Source organism: Microcebus murinus, chromosome 12 (assembly GCF_040939455.1).
Source record: "Microcebus murinus isolate Inina chromosome 12, M.murinus_Inina_mat1.0, whole genome shotgun sequence".
Classification (NCBI taxonomy): Eukaryota; Metazoa; Chordata; class Mammalia; order Primates; family Cheirogaleidae; genus Microcebus; species Microcebus murinus.
The window spans coordinates 91,546,822-91,565,918 of record NC_134115.1 but is presented as its reverse complement, the minus strand read 5'-3'; the positions used below and the strand labels follow the sequence as shown (position 1 = coordinate 91,565,918).

Genomic DNA, 19,097 nt, shown 5'->3' with positions numbered 1-19,097 from the left:
GGGTCAGCCGGGCCCGTGAAAGTCTGATCCAAAGCTGGTGCTGTTCCGCAGTTGTCTCGTGCCTGCCCTCCCTCCTTAGCATGGCTTTTTGAGTCCTTCTTGGGAGCCAGGCTTGGGTGAGGCCTGGGGCGCAGAGATGGATGACATGAGCCTGTCCCCACCCCTCTGCCAGTGTTACCACCGGGGCCCGTGGCAGCCACCCACCCTCTGGGTCCTCCTGGAAGCATGTGGACTGCGCGGAGCTGACCTGTGCAAACACGACCAACCCCAGCAGGTGGAATCTGGCTGCTAGCGCCACCCCCACCCCCTGTCCTCCAGGACAAGGTGATTACTTACCGTGAGGAGACCTGGATCACTCACCCGGCCCCCCGCCAAGCTCGCAGGCTCTGCTTCTGCAGTGGGACACTCCTGCTGGCAGTGCCCGTGTGCCCGGCGGTGTGCATCTCCGGCAGATGGCTGCGGGCAGGGTGTCCCTGGTGACGTTCTGTTCTGTCCTGCTCACAGTCCTTTGAGACAGGACAGGGCTAGAGGGACGTATCTATTGCGACAGACAGGTGGAGGGCAGCGACGGCTGCACAAGAAGCTGCTGCGCAGGTGCGCTGGGAAGTGGGCGTGTCCCGCACTTCCTCCAGGTGGGTTGTCCCCTGGCCGCCGGCGTTTCCTCCCAGTTCTCAATGTGGAGTCTTGGGTCTGGTCTGTGCAGCGGGAGCCAGTCACAGAGGTGGCCTGGCCTTGTCTTCACCTGGGACTCTCCGCTGCGTCTGGCGAGTGCTGCCCTGCGGTGGGCGGGTGGCCCATGCCCGGAGCATCCCTGCGTGGCCCCGGAGTGTGCACGGCTGCTGTGTCAGTCCCCTCGCAGGGTCCTTTGTGTCTGCACATGGCAGCCTGGTGGGCCCGTCCCTCCGCTGGGTCCTCAATTGGGCATGGCTTGCCGCCGGGCAGCAGTGTGTGAGCATCGGGGGTGATCTTTCCGTCTGGCGGTGTCACCAGCTGGACCGTGGGTGCCTGCGGGTTCAGGGCGGGGGCAGGCGCGTGTGCATGCACCTTGCAGAAGGCACCAGCCGGCGTCTGGCCAGTGTGCAGGGGGACGTGGAAGTGCCGGGTGTCCAGACCCCAGGCCAGCCTCAGGGGCAGGTGGGAGGTGGGCGGCCCTGGCCCGTCCCAGATCAGGTGCATGAGGGAGTTGCCTCCCGCTGTGGCCCCTCCATCGTCACAGTGTGTCCAAGTGGGGTGATGCCAGCTGAACTTTCACCATAAAACGGCTTCTCAGAGCCCTTGCTGGCCGGGAGAGGAGCGCCTTTGGCCTGGGCGAGGGAGAAGGTCACGGCTGCCCACGTGTTCTCCAGCCCGGCCTGGGCGTCGGGCCAGGCCCGAGGCACTTTCCCTGCCTTGCTGGCGCTGGGCTGGGCAGCGGCTCCCCTCTGGGCTCTGTCCTGAGCGGCCTCACCCCCGGAGGACCTGGGAGGCCCTCACGTCTGCACTGCCGAGAGCACCCGCCGCTCCTCCAGGCAGGTCCCCTCTGCAGGGGTGCCGGGCCCAGAGCAGAGTGTCTGCCTGGGAGGCGGTTGCCATGGGGATGAGACACGGCCCTTCGCTTCTGGTCTTGGAGGAGAGCGAGGCCTCCCAGGCAGGCCGGGGAAGTGTCAGGTGGATGTTGGTGCCCAAGCTCTGAGAAATTGAGATTTATCACCAGGGTGTTCGGGATGACGGTGCTCCTGATTCCTTCAGGCACACACCGATTCCCCTGCCCGTTCATTCCACCGGCTGTGAAGCACGATGCTGTGGCGTCCTAGCTGGGAGCCTGCTGCAACTATGTCTCTGGGCCCCCTTGTCTGGTCATTGGAAAGCAGTCCCTGGGGCCACAGCCTGCAGCCCACAGTCCCTCCCTGCCCTGTGCCCTGCTTTGTGGGGCTGCGTGGGGGCGCTGGGGAGGTGGCCCGGTGTTGTCTGGTGGTCTGATCTCAAGCTGCGTGCAGCTGAGCCAGCACTGCCCACATGCTCCAGGCAGCCACCGGACTCCCGCCAGCCCTGCCCCAGCCAGGGAGCCTCCAAGGTGGGACCCCCTTTGCCCAGGGCCACGGCTCCCATATGGGGGAATCTGAGATCCATGCCAGGCTCACCCCGGGGATGGAGCGGGGCCAGCCAGGTGGGTGACTTGCACCAGTGACCCGCAGAGAGCATTGTATGCTAACAAGCCCGATGCAGCCGGCAGTCTCTGTCAGTGAAACCTCCCCCAGGGGGCTGTTTGGGTGGGTCCTTCGTTCTTAGAAATGGAAACAGTGAGCCAGAAGTTATGGGCAAGCATGCAGGCACCATGGGGCCTGCTCGGTGCTGCCATCAGGGGGGAAGGTAGAAACAGGGTCCCGGCTGGGCTTATGGGCTGTGTCCTCACCCCATGACAGACAGCGTGTTGGGCGTGTGGCTGTCCCCATGTGGGCCTGGCTTAGGCCCTAAAGGCTCTGGGACGGGTGAGCCCGACAGGTGGTCAGAGACACTTTAGCAAAGGCTGGCGGGGTGGGGGGTGGGGACAGCAAGACCTTTCCAGGTGCCAGGTCTTGCCAGGCAGTCCCTGCATCTCTTCCTGCCTGTGATCCTCCGAGACCCGCAGCCAATGTTGAGGGCCAGGGCCTGCACTGTGGAGGGGCAGAGCCGGGTTCCAGGCCAGCCCTGTCCAGGTCCACACCCTGCTCCCTGCTGTGCCCATCGAGGACCTAGGGGTGCAAAAGTCCTTGCGGCAAGGCCCGGGGCTGGGAGAGGAAGCTCTTGCTGTGCGCTGCACAACCCCAGGGGACACTGCTCTGACGCACCGGGACGGTGGCACTGGTGAGAGGTTGGGCCGCTGAGAGCCAGGGCTCTGTGGAAATCCCGCCAGGCCACGGGTGTAGGTGAGGGCTTTGATGTCGGGCAGAGCAGTTGGAAGTGGATGGGTGTTTTTCGGTGGGTCAGGGCGGCCACTTCCCAATGTGGCAGTGAGCTTGGTGACTGGCCCTGACTTTGTGGGGCTCTGGTCTCCACCCTGCGGTGCAGCTCTGGGCAGTGGAAGCAGGAAGCCACCTGCCAGGTGACGCTGTCCCCAGCTGTGGCGTGGGCTGCCCAGGACCATCCTCCAGCAGGGCTGTGTGTGTCAGGCCTCAGGTAGAACCCAGGGCCATGCCATTGTACCTCACTGTGTCTGTTTTAGACCGTCATCTCTGGTTCCTCATGCGGGGGTCACTTGGCCAGCTGGTGGTCCCTGCCAGCAGTGCCTTGGTGCTGAGTCTGCAGTCACTGGATAGGAGCTCCGGCACCTCAGGTCCTGCAGCTGTGGAGTGAGAGGGTGGCAGGCCTCAGGGGAGCTCAGTCATCTCAGGTCTTAGCTCTGGAGGAGCACAGGGCCTCCGGCTTCTGTGGGCGCTGTGGGAATCCCTGCTGGGAGAGGGGAGGTTGTCCCTGTGCAGAGAGTGGAAACATTGCCGTTGGGTGGTGGAATGCTTAAGCACTTAGCTTGCTGAAAAATCTGTCTCTGGCACCCCAAGCTCCTGATGTGTACCACTCACCTACGCATCCATCGATCGATCGATTGATCGATCGATCCATCCATCCATCCATCCATCCATCTATCCATTGATACACTCTCCCATCCATCCACCCACCCATCTATCCATAAATCCATTCATCTGCTCTCCCATCCATCTACCCACTGGTCCATCCATCCATCCGCTCTTCCATCCATCCATCCATCCATCCATCCATCCATCCATCCATCCATCCACTCTTCCATCCATCCATCCATCCATCCACTCTTCCATCCATCCATCCATCCATCCACCCACCCACCCACTCACCCATCCACTCTCCCATCCATCCACCCACTGGTCCATCCATCCATCCATCCATCCATCCATCCGCTCTCCCATCCATCCACCCACTGGTCCATCCATCCATCCATTCATCCGCTCTCCCATCCATACACTCTCCCATCCATCTTCTCTTCCATCCATCCATCCATCCATCTATCCATCCATCCATCCATCCATCTGCTCTTACATCCATCCATCCATCTGTTCATCTATCCATCTGCTTATCCATTCATCCATCCATTCATCCACTCTCCCATCCATGCACTCTCCCATCCATGTGTTCATCCATCCATCCATCCATCCATCCATCCATCCATCCATCCACTCTTACATCCATCTGCTCATCCATCCATCTGCTCTTACACCCATCCATCCATCTGTTCATCTATCCATCTGCTCATCCATTCATCCATCCATCCATCCATCCACTCTCCCATCCATCCATCCACTCTTCCATCCATCCATCCGCTCTCCCATCTATGCATCCACTGGTCCATCCATCCATTCATCCATCCATCCACTCTTCCATCCATCCATCCATCCACCCACCCACTGGTCCACCCATCCATCCACTTTCCCATCCATCCACCCACTGGTCTATCCATCCATTAATCCATCCATCCACTCATCCATCCATCCATCCATGCATCCATCCATCCATTGATCTGCTCATCCATCCATCCATCCATCCACCCACCCACCCATCCATCCACTCTCCCATCCATCCACCCACCTGTCCATCCATCCACTCTCTCATCCATCCACCCACCTGTCCATCCATCTGTCCATCCCACATGTCCGTGTTGAGCTCCTCCCGTGTGCCGGCATGGTCACCTGCATTTCTTACAGGATCTCTGTTGCCTTCCATAGTACCTGGCACCCAGAACTCCACTACTTGTTTCCCGATTCTTTCCCGATCACCTCCTCCTGCTTTAGAATTGACCTCGCCTGTGTCCATCCCTCTGTGAGTCTGAGGATGTGGCACCTGCTTATGACCCCATTCGCATGGGCCCCGAGGATGCTGGTGATTTAGTGACAAGCGTCTCCACTTGTGAAAGTGCAGGGAAGGCCACCAACTGCAGGAGGGGGCGAGGGGCTGTTCCTGGACATGTTCACGAGGACACGATCTCGCCAAAGCCTCGGCAGGGCTCCTGCCTCCTGGGCCAGGTAAACTCGTCCTCCGAGGCAAAGACTGTGCCAGTGGCCTCCTGTGGGGCCCCTCCCCTCGTGGGTGACCCCAGGGTGGCTTCTGGTCACAGGCAGGCTCCGTGCACACAGCAGGCAGGGAGCAGGCTGTTTGGGGGAAGGGTTTGAATGCAGGGAATCCGGTGATGGCACAGTCTCTGAGACATCTGCCACGGCGGCCCCACTCCATTACCGTTCGGGGTAGCACCACATGGTGAGGCTGCCACCCAGACTGCGAGAACCCACCGGTCCCAGGGCCCTGGCAGGTATGCCGCCCAGACCCCAGGACTGCCTCTGCCTGCTGGTGCCTCCGTGTGGCCCTGCCACCTTCCTCTCACATTTCCAGCTCCAGGGGAGGCTCCCTGATTGGTAGAATCTAATTTGCGTCCCAAATCCTTGTTGCAAGGGCATCTGGGAAATGTAGTTCTTAGCTTCCAGACTCTGTAGAGCAGAAGGAGCTTGTAGGGGGACGGGGTCTCGGGTGGCCAAGGCAGGGCGGGGCACCTGCTGCTCCCTGGGGACTGATTGCAGAGTGAGCCAGTCACGGCGAGGGATACGTGGAAGCAGCACAACTTTTGTGTCAGGAGATGTTTGCAGATGGCTTGTTTGTGGGTCTTGGGTGCCTCCGGGGACTTCGCAGGACCCTCTCGTGGCAGAATGGGCCCCATGCTGGGTGCGGACCCCGAACGGGCAATGCCGTCTCTGTCTGCTCCGAGCACTGGGACGCACGGCGAGTCCCGCAGGAACCGCTGGGCATGTTTTCCTGCCCGCCGTCGGGAGGGGCGAGCACGAGGGCGGGGGCCCGTGTGTGCCGGGCCAAGAGCACAGGACTGAGCGAGGGGCGCCCGGCGTCCTCCCTGGCCTCACCCACCGAGCTCGTCCCTGGCAGGGGGTGACGCCGGCTTCACGCCCGCACCCACCTGCTCGCAGGTGCCGAGTCCGGAGGGGTTCTCGTCCTGGTGGAGAAGGGGAGGAAGGTGGCACGGAGCCTGCACTGTCAGATGCCTCTCAGGCCTCCCCGCACCTTTTTAAGAAGTTAATTTTTTTTTTAGCTCTGGCACAGGAATCCGCTGGCCAGCAGGAGGGTGGCACCGGGCCTGGGAGAGGTCAGGTGGCCTTTTAAACTGCTGCAGCAGAGGCCCGAGAACATGCCCGCAGGGCCTGCTGGAAAACAGCTCTGTGCCTTCGGCGATGGGGAAAACAGGCCCGCGAGCCCGCGGTCTGGGAAGAGCATCACGGGCTGTTGTGATGCGGGTCCAGGACGCCTCGGCCGGATCCCTGATGTCCTGCCCTGGCCACCGCCCAGCTTGGAAGCGGGTCTGAGAGCCAACCCAGGGCCGGGCGCTGTGTCATCCTCGGCAGGTGTCCGGCAGCCGGTGCCGGCGTGGCTTCCCACGGCCGAGTCCAGGCCTGGGGCTGTGCCCTGGAGCCACACCAGGCACCTGTGCCCAGGGATGAGAGCCCCGCGGGGGGCTTGGGGACAGCCAGTGGGGGCGGCTCAGGTGCCTGAGGGACTGACTTGCTGGGTGGGCTGGGCCCTGGTGGCAGCGGAGAGCCACCCAGGAAATCTAGGGGCCCTGGGAGGCGGTGACTCTGCAAACCAGCAGAGGCCGGCCTGGACGCCTGGCCCCAAGTGTCCTGGGTCCCCACGCTGCCCCCAACTTTGGGCAGTTTCCATGCTGAAGTGGCAAGTCCTCAGCCCTCCGTGCCCTGGTTTCTTGATGGCCCTGACAGAGGACGGCAGCAAAGCCGCGTTGTAGAGGTGGTGCCCCCAAAGGCCGGGACCTCGCAAGTCTGGGATCCGGGCACCGGGGGCGCTTCGTGATGGAGAAGTGCAGCTCTGACCCCACGCCGGCTCCTTCAGAGCCCGGCCCGCTCTGCGTGTGTGTGTGGCCCGCGCAGTGTGGCCCACGCCTGCTCCCCTCCCAGGCCTGCCTTCTGGGGGGGGGGGAACAGGTCCTCAGGCTGGGCGGGGCTCTTGCTAAGGGCCTGCTCGGACACGCAGTGGAGCTGCCTGGCTGTCGCCAGCACCTGCCTTCCCCGGCGGTGGCGGTGCCCAGGCGCAGCTGGCTGCAGGGTTCCACCTGCTCTGGCCGTTCCTTCCCACCTCCAGGTCTCCCTCCCTTGAGAAACAAGCGAGAGTTTCCTGTTGAGCCAGCGTCAGGTGCGTAGTGGCACCCACCTGGTGAGGAAGCCAGGGAGTCAGTGAGCTGAAGGTCGAGAGCCCAGCTCTCGGGGCAGGCCTGCCTCACCCTGCTGCACCCAGGGATGGGCACTCGAGTTTCAGAGGCAGATGTTGGAACCTGACCCCGATTGGCCTGAGCATAAGAATGAACATATTAGTTTGTGTAGATGAGCACCTTCAGGCACAGCTTGATCCAGCTGCCCAAGCAGTGTGGCAGGAGTCTCTCTCTGAGCACCCCTACCCCTGGGAGACGGCTGTCCCCAGCTCTAGCTTCCTCTTCTGTGTTTGGAGCCAGCAGAGCAGGGAGGGACCCTCCTTCCCAAAGGAAAAAGCCCCAGGATGGAGCCCCCCTGGCCTGGCCCGGGCACCTGTCCATCCCCAGCCGATCAACTGAGATAAGGTAGCGTCGTGCTCTGATTGCCTGGCAGAAGGGGTGTGGCCAGCCCCGTCCACACCCATGGGCAGGTGGGTACTGGCCGGTGGGCTCCTACCTGCCCCAGGGTGGCGCCCCAGCCCAGGCCCACTTGTTCTGTCACCGTGACGCCCGGACTCCGAGGGAGCCTCTTGCTTGTGGTGGCATGAGCTGGACTTTCCAGGTGAAACTCACCTGGTTCAGGACAGGTGCCTGGTGGTGGCCGTGGGTCTGGGGTCCTGGTGGCGTGGGAAGGAGGTGCTGGCAGGTGGAGGCTGAGGTCTGTGTTTGGGGGTAACTCTTGAGCTCACCGCAAATGTCAGGGCTTCGGGTGGCTGGGGGCGGTGTCGGCTTCTCCCTGCCCTTCTCTGAGGGGCCCCGGATTGAGGGTCAGGAACTTTCCGGAGGGGGCAGGGCCTGCTCCTCACTTGCTCTCTGCTCCGCGTTGTTGAGTGATGTCGGTGGGTGCAGGTCTGGGGCAGACGGGCACTAAGCACCTGCTGTAAACTGCTACGGGGAAATTGCACTTTAATGGGATAACGAGGGGGGCATGTGCCAATGACATTTCCTTTCGTCCTGCTTAGCGGTGGCTCCGGCAGTGAGACTCTAGAAGTCGCAGGGCAGATTCTCGAGCTGTCAGTCACTCCCGTCTCGCCCAGCCACGCTCTCTAAAGACGGTCCTGCCAGCGGGGCCTTCCGAGGCCTGCCCGCTTGTGTCTGGAGCTGCCTCCCCACGTGGCCTCTGAGAAGGGGCATCGGGGGGCTGGGGGGTTGGGTGGCTCTTGCCCCTGAGGATTTGGGGGTGAAGGAGCAAGCGTGGAACGAGGAAGGCGGAGTGGTCAGGAGGGTTTGCTCCTGGCGGGGGGTGGCTGCTTGCAGGACAGGGGTGGGACCCTTCTCCCCGGCGCGACACGCTGCCTCTCCCAGCTCCTGGCGCTGCGCTGGGGCTCGGTGGCTTCCGGACGTCAGAAACGCGAGCCGGTGCAGGGCGGGGCGGTGGCCAGCGTCTGGCTGGGGCCATCTCAGCCCTCCGGGGCGCTCCGGGGGCTGCTCCCTTCCTCTCTGTGGCTAACCCCACTCCTCCTCTGTCATTTCAGCTCAGCCAGCAGATCTGCTGAAGGTTCTAGACTTTCACAACCTGCCCGACGGGATAACGAAGACCACGGGTTTCTGTGCGTCCCGGCGGTCCTCCACAGGCCCGGACGTTGCTTACAGAGTCACCAAAGACGCGCAGCTCAGCGCACCCACCAAGCAGCTGTACCCGGGTGAGAGACGCACGCTTCCGTGCCGGGTTTTCCAGGAAGCCCCCCGCCGTGAGCCGGGCCCATTTCCGTGCGGGGAGAACAGAGTTCCGAGGGTGGGCGCGGGTGGGCGCAGGGCTGTGTCTCCTGTTGCAACGGGCCACCGGGACTCCACGTGGGAAAGGGAGACGGGCGGTTCCCGGGGTCCGGGTTAAGAGGGACCTCGGGGTCCTGGGAAAGGAAGCACTCCCAGGCAGAGGCTTAATTGGGGGCAATGACACCAAGAGACGCATGAATCAGACACCGTGACTCCTGGCAGGAGAGCAGAGGCTTTTAATGAGAATCGATTGCCAAGCGCCCGACCGCTGCTCTTAATTATATACCTGAGCAGAAAGCCGTGGTATCGGCTAAGGTGCAGCGTCCAGGTTGTCCCCGCCACCCGGCCATGGGCACAGTGTCCCCTCCCCACAGCACTGGAGTCAATTAGACCCTCCGGGCTCATCTGGACACGTATGCAACGATGGATGACCTCGTCCCCTGCCTCGGCACGTGCTGGGGCTTGGCCTAAGACGAGCTCCTCTTTCTGATTCAGACAAGGCAGGGACCAGGGGACCTTGGGCAGAGGAATTCCCTCTAGGAGGCGTTTTTTAATTATTAGAAGAGAGTGCACCGTCTTTCTGGTGACCTGGACGTGACCCCGATATTGAGCCCAGAGCCAGGGCAGTTTTTAATGAGTCAATGAGGTCTCTGTTAACCATGTGTCCCCGCTGGGGCCCTGAAGGCCACCCTCCTCCGTGGTCCGGGCTGTCACCTCCTCTGACCCTCCTGCTCTGAGCGCTTGCCCCCGACTGTTTTCTCATCCTTCCTTTGCAAACATCGAGACTGTCAGGTCGTCCGTGAGAGATCAGGGCCAGTTCTTCTCAGGAATGTCATTTTGGTTGGAGGGAATAACTGAGAGGGCCGAGCCCCTGCCTTGCAGCTCGGCAGCCTCGGGTCTCAGACAGAGCTGCCTTCGGGTATCAGAGGGCTGACACCGGGCTGGGGACACCTGGCCTTAGAACACCTAACTTGTCAGGAAGGACGACCTTGCCTTGCAAAGACCTGCAGGGACTTGGTTTTTCCTTGTGCCTGGAGGCGCGGTTCTCAACCTTTCGGGGGAGATTCCGTATCCTTTGGAATCGGGCAGCGATTTGGAATCATTTGCGCCTTTGCCAGGAAGTTGCGCTTTTCTGCCTCCTCCCTCTTGGCCCCAGGCTTAGGATTCCTGACCTAGATCCTGGCTCCAGGGAAGGGCTCTGGAGAGCTGATTGCTGAAGCCAGCGTGGACTCTGAGCCTTAGCGCGAACGCCAGCTGTGTGGCTCGGTGACCGGGGCACTGCCGGGGCACGCTGTGGGAAGGGGACGCCTGGCCCTGGGGCATCTTCCACCAGTTGCCCAGTCTCACCTGTCACCTGATTCTAGGGCACCTGCAAGAAACCTGCTGGAATTTGTGTCCGTGCAGTCTGCTCCCTGCTGGACTATTGGGCGGCAAGAAACAGCGCAGGCTCTCAGGAATACGGGCGATTACCGGGAATCCAGCGCCGGCTGCTGAGTGCTATGCCGGGAATGTGTTTTCAAGCCCGTGTTGTTTTCTGAGTCCTCGGACGTGGTCAGAGTGCACCTGCCGGGCCCTGTGGTAATAACCAGCTAGGACAGCAGGACGGTCCGGACCTGCGACTGCCCCATGGACGGGGAAAGCCTGGAGGTGGCTCCAGAGCTGGTTGGGTCGGGCTTTCCGTGGAGTCCCCAGGTGTTGGGTCAGGGCACAGCGTTACAGACGCGGGACTGTGAGCCCCGCTGCTTCAGACCCGGTGGCCCCACCGAGGCCCTGCTCCTTTCTGTCCCGGCCCTGGGAGCACTCGGGCCACCGTCCTGCTTCCTGCTTTGATCCCCCCTGCCCGGCTGACTTGCACCTACTTCCGAGGAGGGATGTGGACGGCCCGTTTCAGGCCGTCTGTTTGAAAAGCGCTGAGCGTGTGCGGTCCACGCGTGAGACAGCTGTTTCCAGGGGACCAGCGGGGTCCCAGGGCGGCCGTCTCGTGAGGGCCAGTCTGAGCGCCAGTGGGGCCGGCAACCACAGCACACTCATCCGCGAGGAGCGGCCGTGGCCGCTGGGTTTCGGAGCCGGGCCTGCTCGGCAGCCGCAGGGGAGGGGTGCTGTGGCCCAGGTGACCTGACTGGGCATAAACGGACGTCTGCAAATGCCTCTTAGCGCGAGGGCAGCCCAAGCCTAGGTGGCTGACTTCCCTGACAAGAGACTCCCCGAAATCCTCCGGAGCGGGCTGTCCGGGTGCCCTGAAGATGCTGCGCACCCCTGGCAGGCCAAGCGCGTTGGGGTCACAGTGGGGCTTGGCCTCCGCCAGGACGTGGGCTGCCCTCCTCCCAGCCCTGACCTCCAACCCCACCCACTCCCCTGTCCAGCAGCTGCACGGGTCACCCGCGACCTGGGCACCGGGACATAGCCACAGACAGACAGACCGGCCGGGAGGGTCAAGGTCCTGCACGGCAGCACTTCCCGAGGAGACGCCCTCGGCCGCCCTCTGAGTGTTGCCTGCACCCAGGGTGGGACAGCGGCCGCGTTCCTCCCTGACTCCAGAGCCTTTCTAGTCGCCCTGGACCCCGTACCCTGGGTTCTGAGACCCCTCGGACCAGGGAGCACGACTCCACGCCAGAGATTTTCCCAACAGCGGGAGGCAGATGGTCCTGATGAGGGTGGACCAGGCCCCCCAAGGACTAGGCGGAGCCCAGAGGGTGACGTTGGGGCGGCCAGCAAAGGGGAGGGGGCTGGGGCCTGCTCACCGGTGGGGGTCCCCAGCCCCTGTCCTGCTCTGCCTGCAGCGGGGATGTCACCTCAGGTTAGGCAGCCGGGACCCTGTGCAGTAGGGTGTGACGGTCCCACCAGGCTGGGGGATGTCCTGTCCCTGGGTACCCTGTGCAGTAGGGTGTGAGGGTCCCACCTGGCTGGGGGATGTCCTGCCCCTGGGCACCCTGTGCAGTAGGGTGTGAGGGTCCCACCTGGCTGGGGGATGTCCTGCCCCTGGGCACCCTGTGCAGTAGGGTGTGAGGGTCCCACCTGGCTGGGGGATGTCCTGTCCCTGGGCACCCTGTGCAGTAGGGTGTGAGGGTCCCACCTGGCTGGGGATGTCCTGCCCCTGAGGACCCTGTGCAGTAGGGTGTGAGGGTCCCACCTGGCTGGGGGATGTCCTGTCCCTGGGCACCCTGTGCAGTAGGGTGTGAGGGTCCCACCTGGGTAGGGGATGTCCTGTCCCTGGGCACCCTGTACAGTAGGGTGTGAGGGTCCCACCTGGGTAGGGGATGTCCTGTCCCTGGGCACCCTGTGCAGTAGGGTGTGAGGGTCCCACCTGGCTGGGGATGTCCTGCCCCTGGGCCCCCTGTGTAGTAGGGTGTGAGGGTCCCACCTGGGTAGGGGATGTCCTGTCCCTGGGCACCCTGTGCAGTAGGGTGTGAGGGTCCCACCTGGGTAGGGGATGTCCTGTCCCTGGGCACCCTGTGCAGTAGGGTGTGAGGGTCCCACCTGGCTGGGGATGTCCTGTCCCTGGGCACCCTGTGCAGTAGGGTGTGAGGGTCCCACCTGGCTGGGGATGTCCTGTCCCTGGGCACCCTGTGCAGTAGGGTGTGAGGGTCCCACCTGGCTGGGGGATGTCCTGCCCCTGGGCACCCTGTGCAGTAGGGTGTGAGGGTCCCACCTGGGTAGGGGATGTCCTGTCCCTGGGCACCCTGTGCAGTAGGGTGTGAGGGTCCCACCTGGGTAGGGGATGTCCTGTCCCTGGGCACCCTGTGCAGTAGGGTGTGAGGGTCCCACCTGGGTAGGGGATGTCCTGTCCCTGGGCACCCTGTGTAGTAGGGTGTGAGGGTCCCACCTGGCTGGGGGATGTCCTGCCCCTGGGCACCCTGTGCAGTAGGGTGTGAGGGTCCCACCTGGCTGGGGGATGTCCTGCCCCTGGGCACCCTGTGCAGTAGGGTGTGAGGGTCCCACCTGGCTGGGGGATGTCCTGTCCCTGGGCACCCTGTGCAGTAGGGTGTGAGGGTCCCACCTGGCTGGGGGATGTCCTGTCCCTGGGCACCCTGTGCAGTAGGGTGTGAGGGTCCCACCTGGGTAGGGGATGTCCTGTCCCTGGGCACCCTGTGCAGTAGGGTGTGAGGGTCCCACCTGGGTAGGGGATGTCCTGTCCCTGGGCACCCTGTGCAGTAGGGTGTGAGGGTCCCACCTGGGTAGGGGATGTCCTGTCCCTGGGCACCCTGTGTAGTAGGGTGTGAGGGTCCCACCTGGCTGGGGGATGTCCTGTCCCTGGGCACCCTGTGCAGTAGGGTGTGAGGGTCCCACCTGGCTGGGGGATGTCCTGCCCCTGGGCACCCTGTGCAGTAGGGTGTGAGGGTCCCACCTGGCTGGGGGATGTCCTGTCCCTGGGCACCCTGTGCAGTAGGGTGTGAGGGTCCCACCTGGCTGGGGGATGTCCTGTCCCTGGGCACCCTGTGCAGTAGGGTGTGAGGGTCCCACCTGGGTAGGGGATGTCCTGCCCCTGGGCACCCTGTGTAGTAGGGTGTGAGGGTCCCACCTGGCTGGGGGATGTCCTGCCCCTGGGCCCCCTGTGTAGTAGGGTGTGAGGGTCCCACCAGGCTGGGGGATGTCCTGCCCCTGGGCACCCTGTGCAGTAGGGTGTGAGGGTCCCACCTGGGTAGGGGATGTCCTGCCCCTGAACACCCTGTGCAGTAGGGTGTGAGGGTCCCACCTGGCTGGGGGATGTCCTGTCCCTGGGCACCCTGTGCAGTAGGGTGTGAGGGTCCCACCTAGGTAGGGGATGTCCTGTCCCTGGGCACCCTGTGCAGTAGGGTGTGAGGGTCCCACCTGGCTGGGGGATGTCCTGTCCCTGAACACCCTGTGCAGTAGGGTGTGAGGGTCCCACCTGGCTGGGGGATGTCCTGCCCCTGGGCACCCTGTGCAGTAGGGTGTGAGGGTCCCACCTGGGTAGGGGATGTCCTGTCCCTGAACACCCTGTGCAGTAGGGTGTGAGGGTCCCACCAGGCTGGGGGATGTCCTGCCCCTGGGCACCCTGTGCAGTAGGGTGTGAGGGTCCCACCTGGCTGGGGGATGTCCTGTCCCTGGGCACCCTGTGCAGTAGGGTGTGAGGGTCCCACCAGGCTGGGGGATGTCCTGCCCCTGGGCACCCTGTGTAGTAGGGTGTGAGGGTCCCACCAGGCTGGGGGATGTCCTGCCCCTGGGCACCCTGTGCAGTAGGGTGTGAGGGTCCCACCAGGCTGGGGGATGTCCTGCCCCTGGGCACCCTGTGCAGTAGGGTGTGAGGGTCCCACCTGGGTAGGGGATGTCCTGTCCCTGGGCACCCTGTGTAGTAGAGTGTGAGGGTCCCACCTGGCTGAGGATGTCCTGCCCCTGGGCACCCTGTGCAGTAGGGTGTGAGGGTCCCACCTGGGTAGGGGATGTCCTGTCCCTGGGCACCCTGTGTAGTAGAGTGTGAGGGTCCCACCTGGCTGGGGATGTCCTGTCCCTGGGCACCCTGTGCAGTAGGGTGTGAGGGTCCCACCTGGCTGGGGGATGTCCTGCCCCTGGGCACCCTGTGCAGTAGGGTGTGAGGGTCCCACCTGGCTGGGGGATGTCCTGTCCCTGGGCACCCTGTGTAGTAGGGTGTGAGGGTCCCACCTGGGTAGGGGATGTCCTGTCCCTGGGCACCATGTGCAGTAGGATGTGAGGGTCCCACCTGGCTGGGGGATGTCCTGCCCCTGGGCACCCTGTGCAGTAGGGTGTGAGGGTCTCACCTGGGTAGGGGATGTCCTGTCCCTGGGCACCCTGTGCAGTAGGGTGTGAGGGTCCCACCTGGCTGGGGGATGTCCTGCCCCTGGGCACCCTGTGCAGTAGGGTGTGAGGGTCTCACCTGGGTAGGGGATGTCCTGTCCCTGGGCACCCTGTGCAGTAGGGTGTGAGGGTCCCACCAGGCTGGGGGATGTCCTGTCCCTGGGCACCCTGTGCAGCTGGGTGTGAGGGTCCCACCTGGCTGGGGGATGTCCTGCCCCTGGGCACCCTGTGCAGTAGGGTGTGAGGGTCCCACCTGGGTAGGGGATGTCCTGTCCCTGGGCACCCTGTGCAGTAGGGTGTGAGGGTCCCACCTGGCTGGGGGATGTCCTGCCCCTGGGCACCCTGTGCGGTAGGGTGTGAGGGTCCCACCTGGCTGGGGGATGTCCTGTCCCTGGGCACCCTGTGCGGTAGGGTGTGAGGGTCCCACCTGGCTGGGGGATGTCCTGCCCCTGGGCACCCTGTGCAGTAGGGTGTGAGGGTCTCACCTGGGTAGGGGATGTCCTGTCCCTGGGCACCCTGTGCAGTAGGGTGTGAGGGTCCCACCTGGCTGGGGGATGTCCTGCCCCTGGGCACCCTGTGCAGTAGGGTGTGAGGGTCTCACCTGGGTAGGGGATGTCCTGTCCCTGGGCACCCTGTGCAGTAGGGTGTGAGGGTCCCACCTGGCTGGGGGATGTCCTGTCCCTGGGCACCCTGTGCGGTAGGGTGTGAGGGTCCCACCTGGCTGGGGGATGTCCTGCCCCTGGGCACCCTGTGCAGTAGGGTGTGAGGGTCTCACCTGGGTAGGGGATGTCCTGTCCCTGGGCACCCTGTGCAGTAGGGTGTGAGGGTCCCACCTGGCTGGGGGATGTCCTGCCCCTGGGCACCCTGTGCAGTAGGGTGTGAGGGTCTCACCTGGGTAGGGGATGTCCTGTCCCTGGGCACCCTGTGCAGTAGGGTGTGAGGGTCCCACCAGGCTGGGGGATGTCCTGTCCCTGGGCACCCTGTGCAGCTGGGTGTGAGGGTCCCACCTGGCTGGGGGATGTCCTGCCCCTGGGCACCCTGTGCAGTAGGGTGTGAGGGTCCCACCTGGGTAGGGGATGTCCTGTCCCTGGGCACCCTGTGCAGTAGGGTGTGAAGGTCCCACCTGGGTAGGGGATGTCCTGTCCCTGGGCACCCTGTGCAGTAGGGTGTGAGGGTCCCACCTGGCTGGGGATGTCCTGTCCCTGGGCACCCTGTGCAGTAGGGTGTGAGGGTCCCACCTGGCTGGGGGATGTCCTGTCCCTGGGCACCCTGTGTAGTAGGGTGTGAGGGTCCCACCTGGGTAGGGGATGTCCTGCCCCTGGGCACCCTGTGTAGTAGAGTGTGAGGGTCCCACCTGGCTGGGGGATGTCCTGCCCCTGGGCACCCTGTGCAGTAGGGTGTGAGGGTCCCACCTGGCTGGGTGATGTCCTGTCCCTGGGCCCCCTGTGCAGTAGGGTGTGAGGGTCCCACCTGGCTGGGGATGTCCTGCCCCTGGTATTCTGTTTGTGATTAGAGGACCTTTCTTCTTCTCCCTGCCTCCGAACCCAGGTGCCTCTCTGTGTTGGACTAGCGCAGGGCTTTGGAACCTATTTTCTGACCACAACTAATGCAGCGAAGGCTGGTGGCCAGACTGGAGGTCCCGGAACCACCTCTCCCACCAGGGGCTGCCGGGTGGCAGCTTCCTACCCAGGGTCCTCACGTACCTGTGGTCCAGATGTGGCTCCGAAGCTGAGGAGTCTCCTTCTGTTTGGTCCTCCCCTTGGCCCTGGCACTTGGTACCCCTCAGCCTGGCGCTGTGGCCTGTGTCCCCAGGGGGCTAGCAGAAACATCCCTTCCCAGGTTCCCGTCCACCTGCCAGAGTTAACCCGGCCCTGAAGTCATCTCGTGTCCCCTGTATCCTCTGTCCTTCCTTCCCCCTACCGCACACTTTGCAATTATTTAATTAATGTATTATTGTTTTTGTCTCCATTGTGGACATGTCACTTCCTGAGGACAGGGGCCATACATGTGTCCTGACTGTGTCTCCCTAGAGCCTGGCACACGGGACCAGTTAGTGCCTACTGATCGCACGAGCAAATCAAGGGATCAATCTGCCCAATAGCCGTTGGTTCAGTTTCATGGCAAATGCATTTATTAGGCTCCTCCTGTATACCTAAAACTGCTCTGGCCTCAGGGCCGTGGGGGAGGTGCAGGGGAAGTCCACCAGGGGGTCACTGGCCTCTTGGGGAGCCCACCCCTCCCCTGCGGCTCCCCGCAGAGCAGTGAAACCCGGAGCGTTCGGCGCAGCCCAGACCACGTAGATCATGGCGCCCGTCAGCGTCCCGGGTCCCGCGTGACGCCAGTGGACCACCTTTCGGAGACAATAAATCCACTGTTATTTTGCCAGGAGGGAGATTTATATCCAACATGATTCATCCTCTCGGGTTTTATCTGAGCTGAGACGATTTGTCACCGTAGCGATGCTGGAACTTGGGAAACGGCATCTTAACGAGCCGCGGGAGGAGGAGGCTGGTGGTCCTCGCGGTGTGTGTGCCGCGCTGCGGAGACGAGCTCCCCCTTCCCGTTCTCTCGCTGTTTAAAGCGATGACTGTCGGTACTGGGTACGGGACGGGACGCAGCGGCGTCCTGGGGAGGGGGTGGGGAGTCAGGGGACCCTCTGCGGCGAGAGCGAGGCGAGGGGGTGGCTAACGGCTGCGCCACCCACCTGGGGGCAGTGGGGACCTGGGTGCCCAGCCCAGCTCCGCCCTGGGCTGTGGTGCCCGCTCACTCTGGGGACCTCGTGGGGCCCCCGAGACCCTGCAGCTGGCCTTGCCCGCGGGGTCTCCCACCGCGGGTGTGCACGGGGGTCTTGCCCCCACCACGGGGTACCCGCTCAGGCCGTCGTCGCAGATTCCCGCCCACATCCCCGCACTTGGGGGTCGGGGTGAAGCTGACGGCTGGCTGGCAGTGGGGGCCCCAACAAATCTCCTCCCTGACGGCTTCCTGCCCAGCTGTGCGGGGCAGCCGTACCCGCCCCTCGGTGGCACCTGCCTTTCCTTGGGTGGCTGCATTGACCGTTGTCACCCATCGCTTGAAGCTGTCCCTCAGCATGGGGGTGGGGACCTGAGGCAGGCCCGCCTGTGACCCAGGCCCACATGTGACCCAGGCCTGCGGGGACAGAGGACAGCTGCATCATGGCTGTGAGCCGGGCACACAGACCAGGGCATCCGTGTGTCCACACAGGGCGCCTGACCCCCAGCCGGGAGCCCTGGGCCTCCGGGTCAGCACCTCCGCGAGGGGTCGAGACGCCACGTGGCGCTTCCTCAGCTGGGTCGCAGCCCCGAGGTCTCAGCAGCGCTCTGGGCTGGCCTCGGGGGCCCTGGTTGGTTTAACAGTCCGGAGGGCCTGGGCCTCCCTCTCTACTGGCCGTCTGGGGGTCTCTCCGCCCCGTGTCCCACAGAGGGTGCAGGGGCTGGGGCCGGCGGTGTCCTCCTCTGCCCCCCTGGGCGTCTCAGGCCGCTGTTGGGCGTGGGGGCCTTGGCTGTCCCCTCTCCCAAGAGGGCACCTGGGTCCCTGTTCCCAGAGAGGTGCATGGCCCCGCTGTGCCACGATTCCATCAGCAGAGGGCGCTCCCGGATAGCTGCCGTGCGCCACCCGCCCAGCCCTGCTCTGCCACCCGGCAGGGGCCGAGGGCCTCCGGGGCCATCTGGTTGACCCAGAGGGTGGCTCTGGGGGTGGATTCTCCTCGTCTTCAAGCCCTGCGGAGGTTCAGCGAGTGTGAGCAGGTCCCCGTCCCCTCAGTGTGCCTGTGTTGCCACCTCCCCGGGCCGCGCTCTGGCCGGCTCAGCAGCACCGACTTGGATGGATGCCGACCCGACCGTGCTCCGAGTGGCCACGCGGCCGTCCGCCAGCGCCGGGCTCCTGGCAGGACTGCAGGTCACACGCGGCACGCGTGTGGGGGCTGCCCTCACCCCCGGGGTCGGCGCGGAGGTTTCCTGGCATGCCCGTGGACCGAGGGCTCTGCCCTTAGTCACCCCCGACTGTTTCCGGCCCATGTGTGGGGGGCGTTTCCTCCTGCCAACAGACTAGGATTTTTTTATTTTTAAGTTTGGATTGCAGTCTTTTGATTTATTTCTACTTTCTCTGTGTTTTGCATGCGGACCAGGAAATACCAGAAAGCGCTGTTCTAGCCGTGGTCCCGCCCCTGTTGCCTTCCTTGCCGCTTCCTCTTTCCTTCCCTCTCCCTCCCGCCTCCCTCCTGCCTGCAGGGAGTGCTGGATGCCTGGACGCGTGGAGGGCACACGGGGGCATCAGGGACAGCCTCTGCCCAGAGGACCCCACAGTCTAGGAGGTGCTACCTGGGGGTTCTGTGCAGATGTACTTAGGT

General features: G+C 63.8%; 1 protein-coding gene across 2 annotated transcripts in view; it reads left to right on the top strand.

The window, feature by feature from the left end:
• The window catches only part of COL5A1 (collagen type V alpha 1 chain), a 159,478-nt gene that overhangs the window by 29,689 nt on the left and 110,692 nt on the right, over window positions 1–19,097 (top strand). For both annotated transcript variants that reach the window (XM_012782112.2, XM_012782111.2), the window contains exon 2: window positions 8,719–8,886. In XM_012782112.2, coding sequence (XP_012637566.2) covers window positions 8,719–8,886 — 168 coding nt within the window. The remainder of the gene's footprint in view (window positions 1–8,718; window positions 8,887–19,097) is intronic.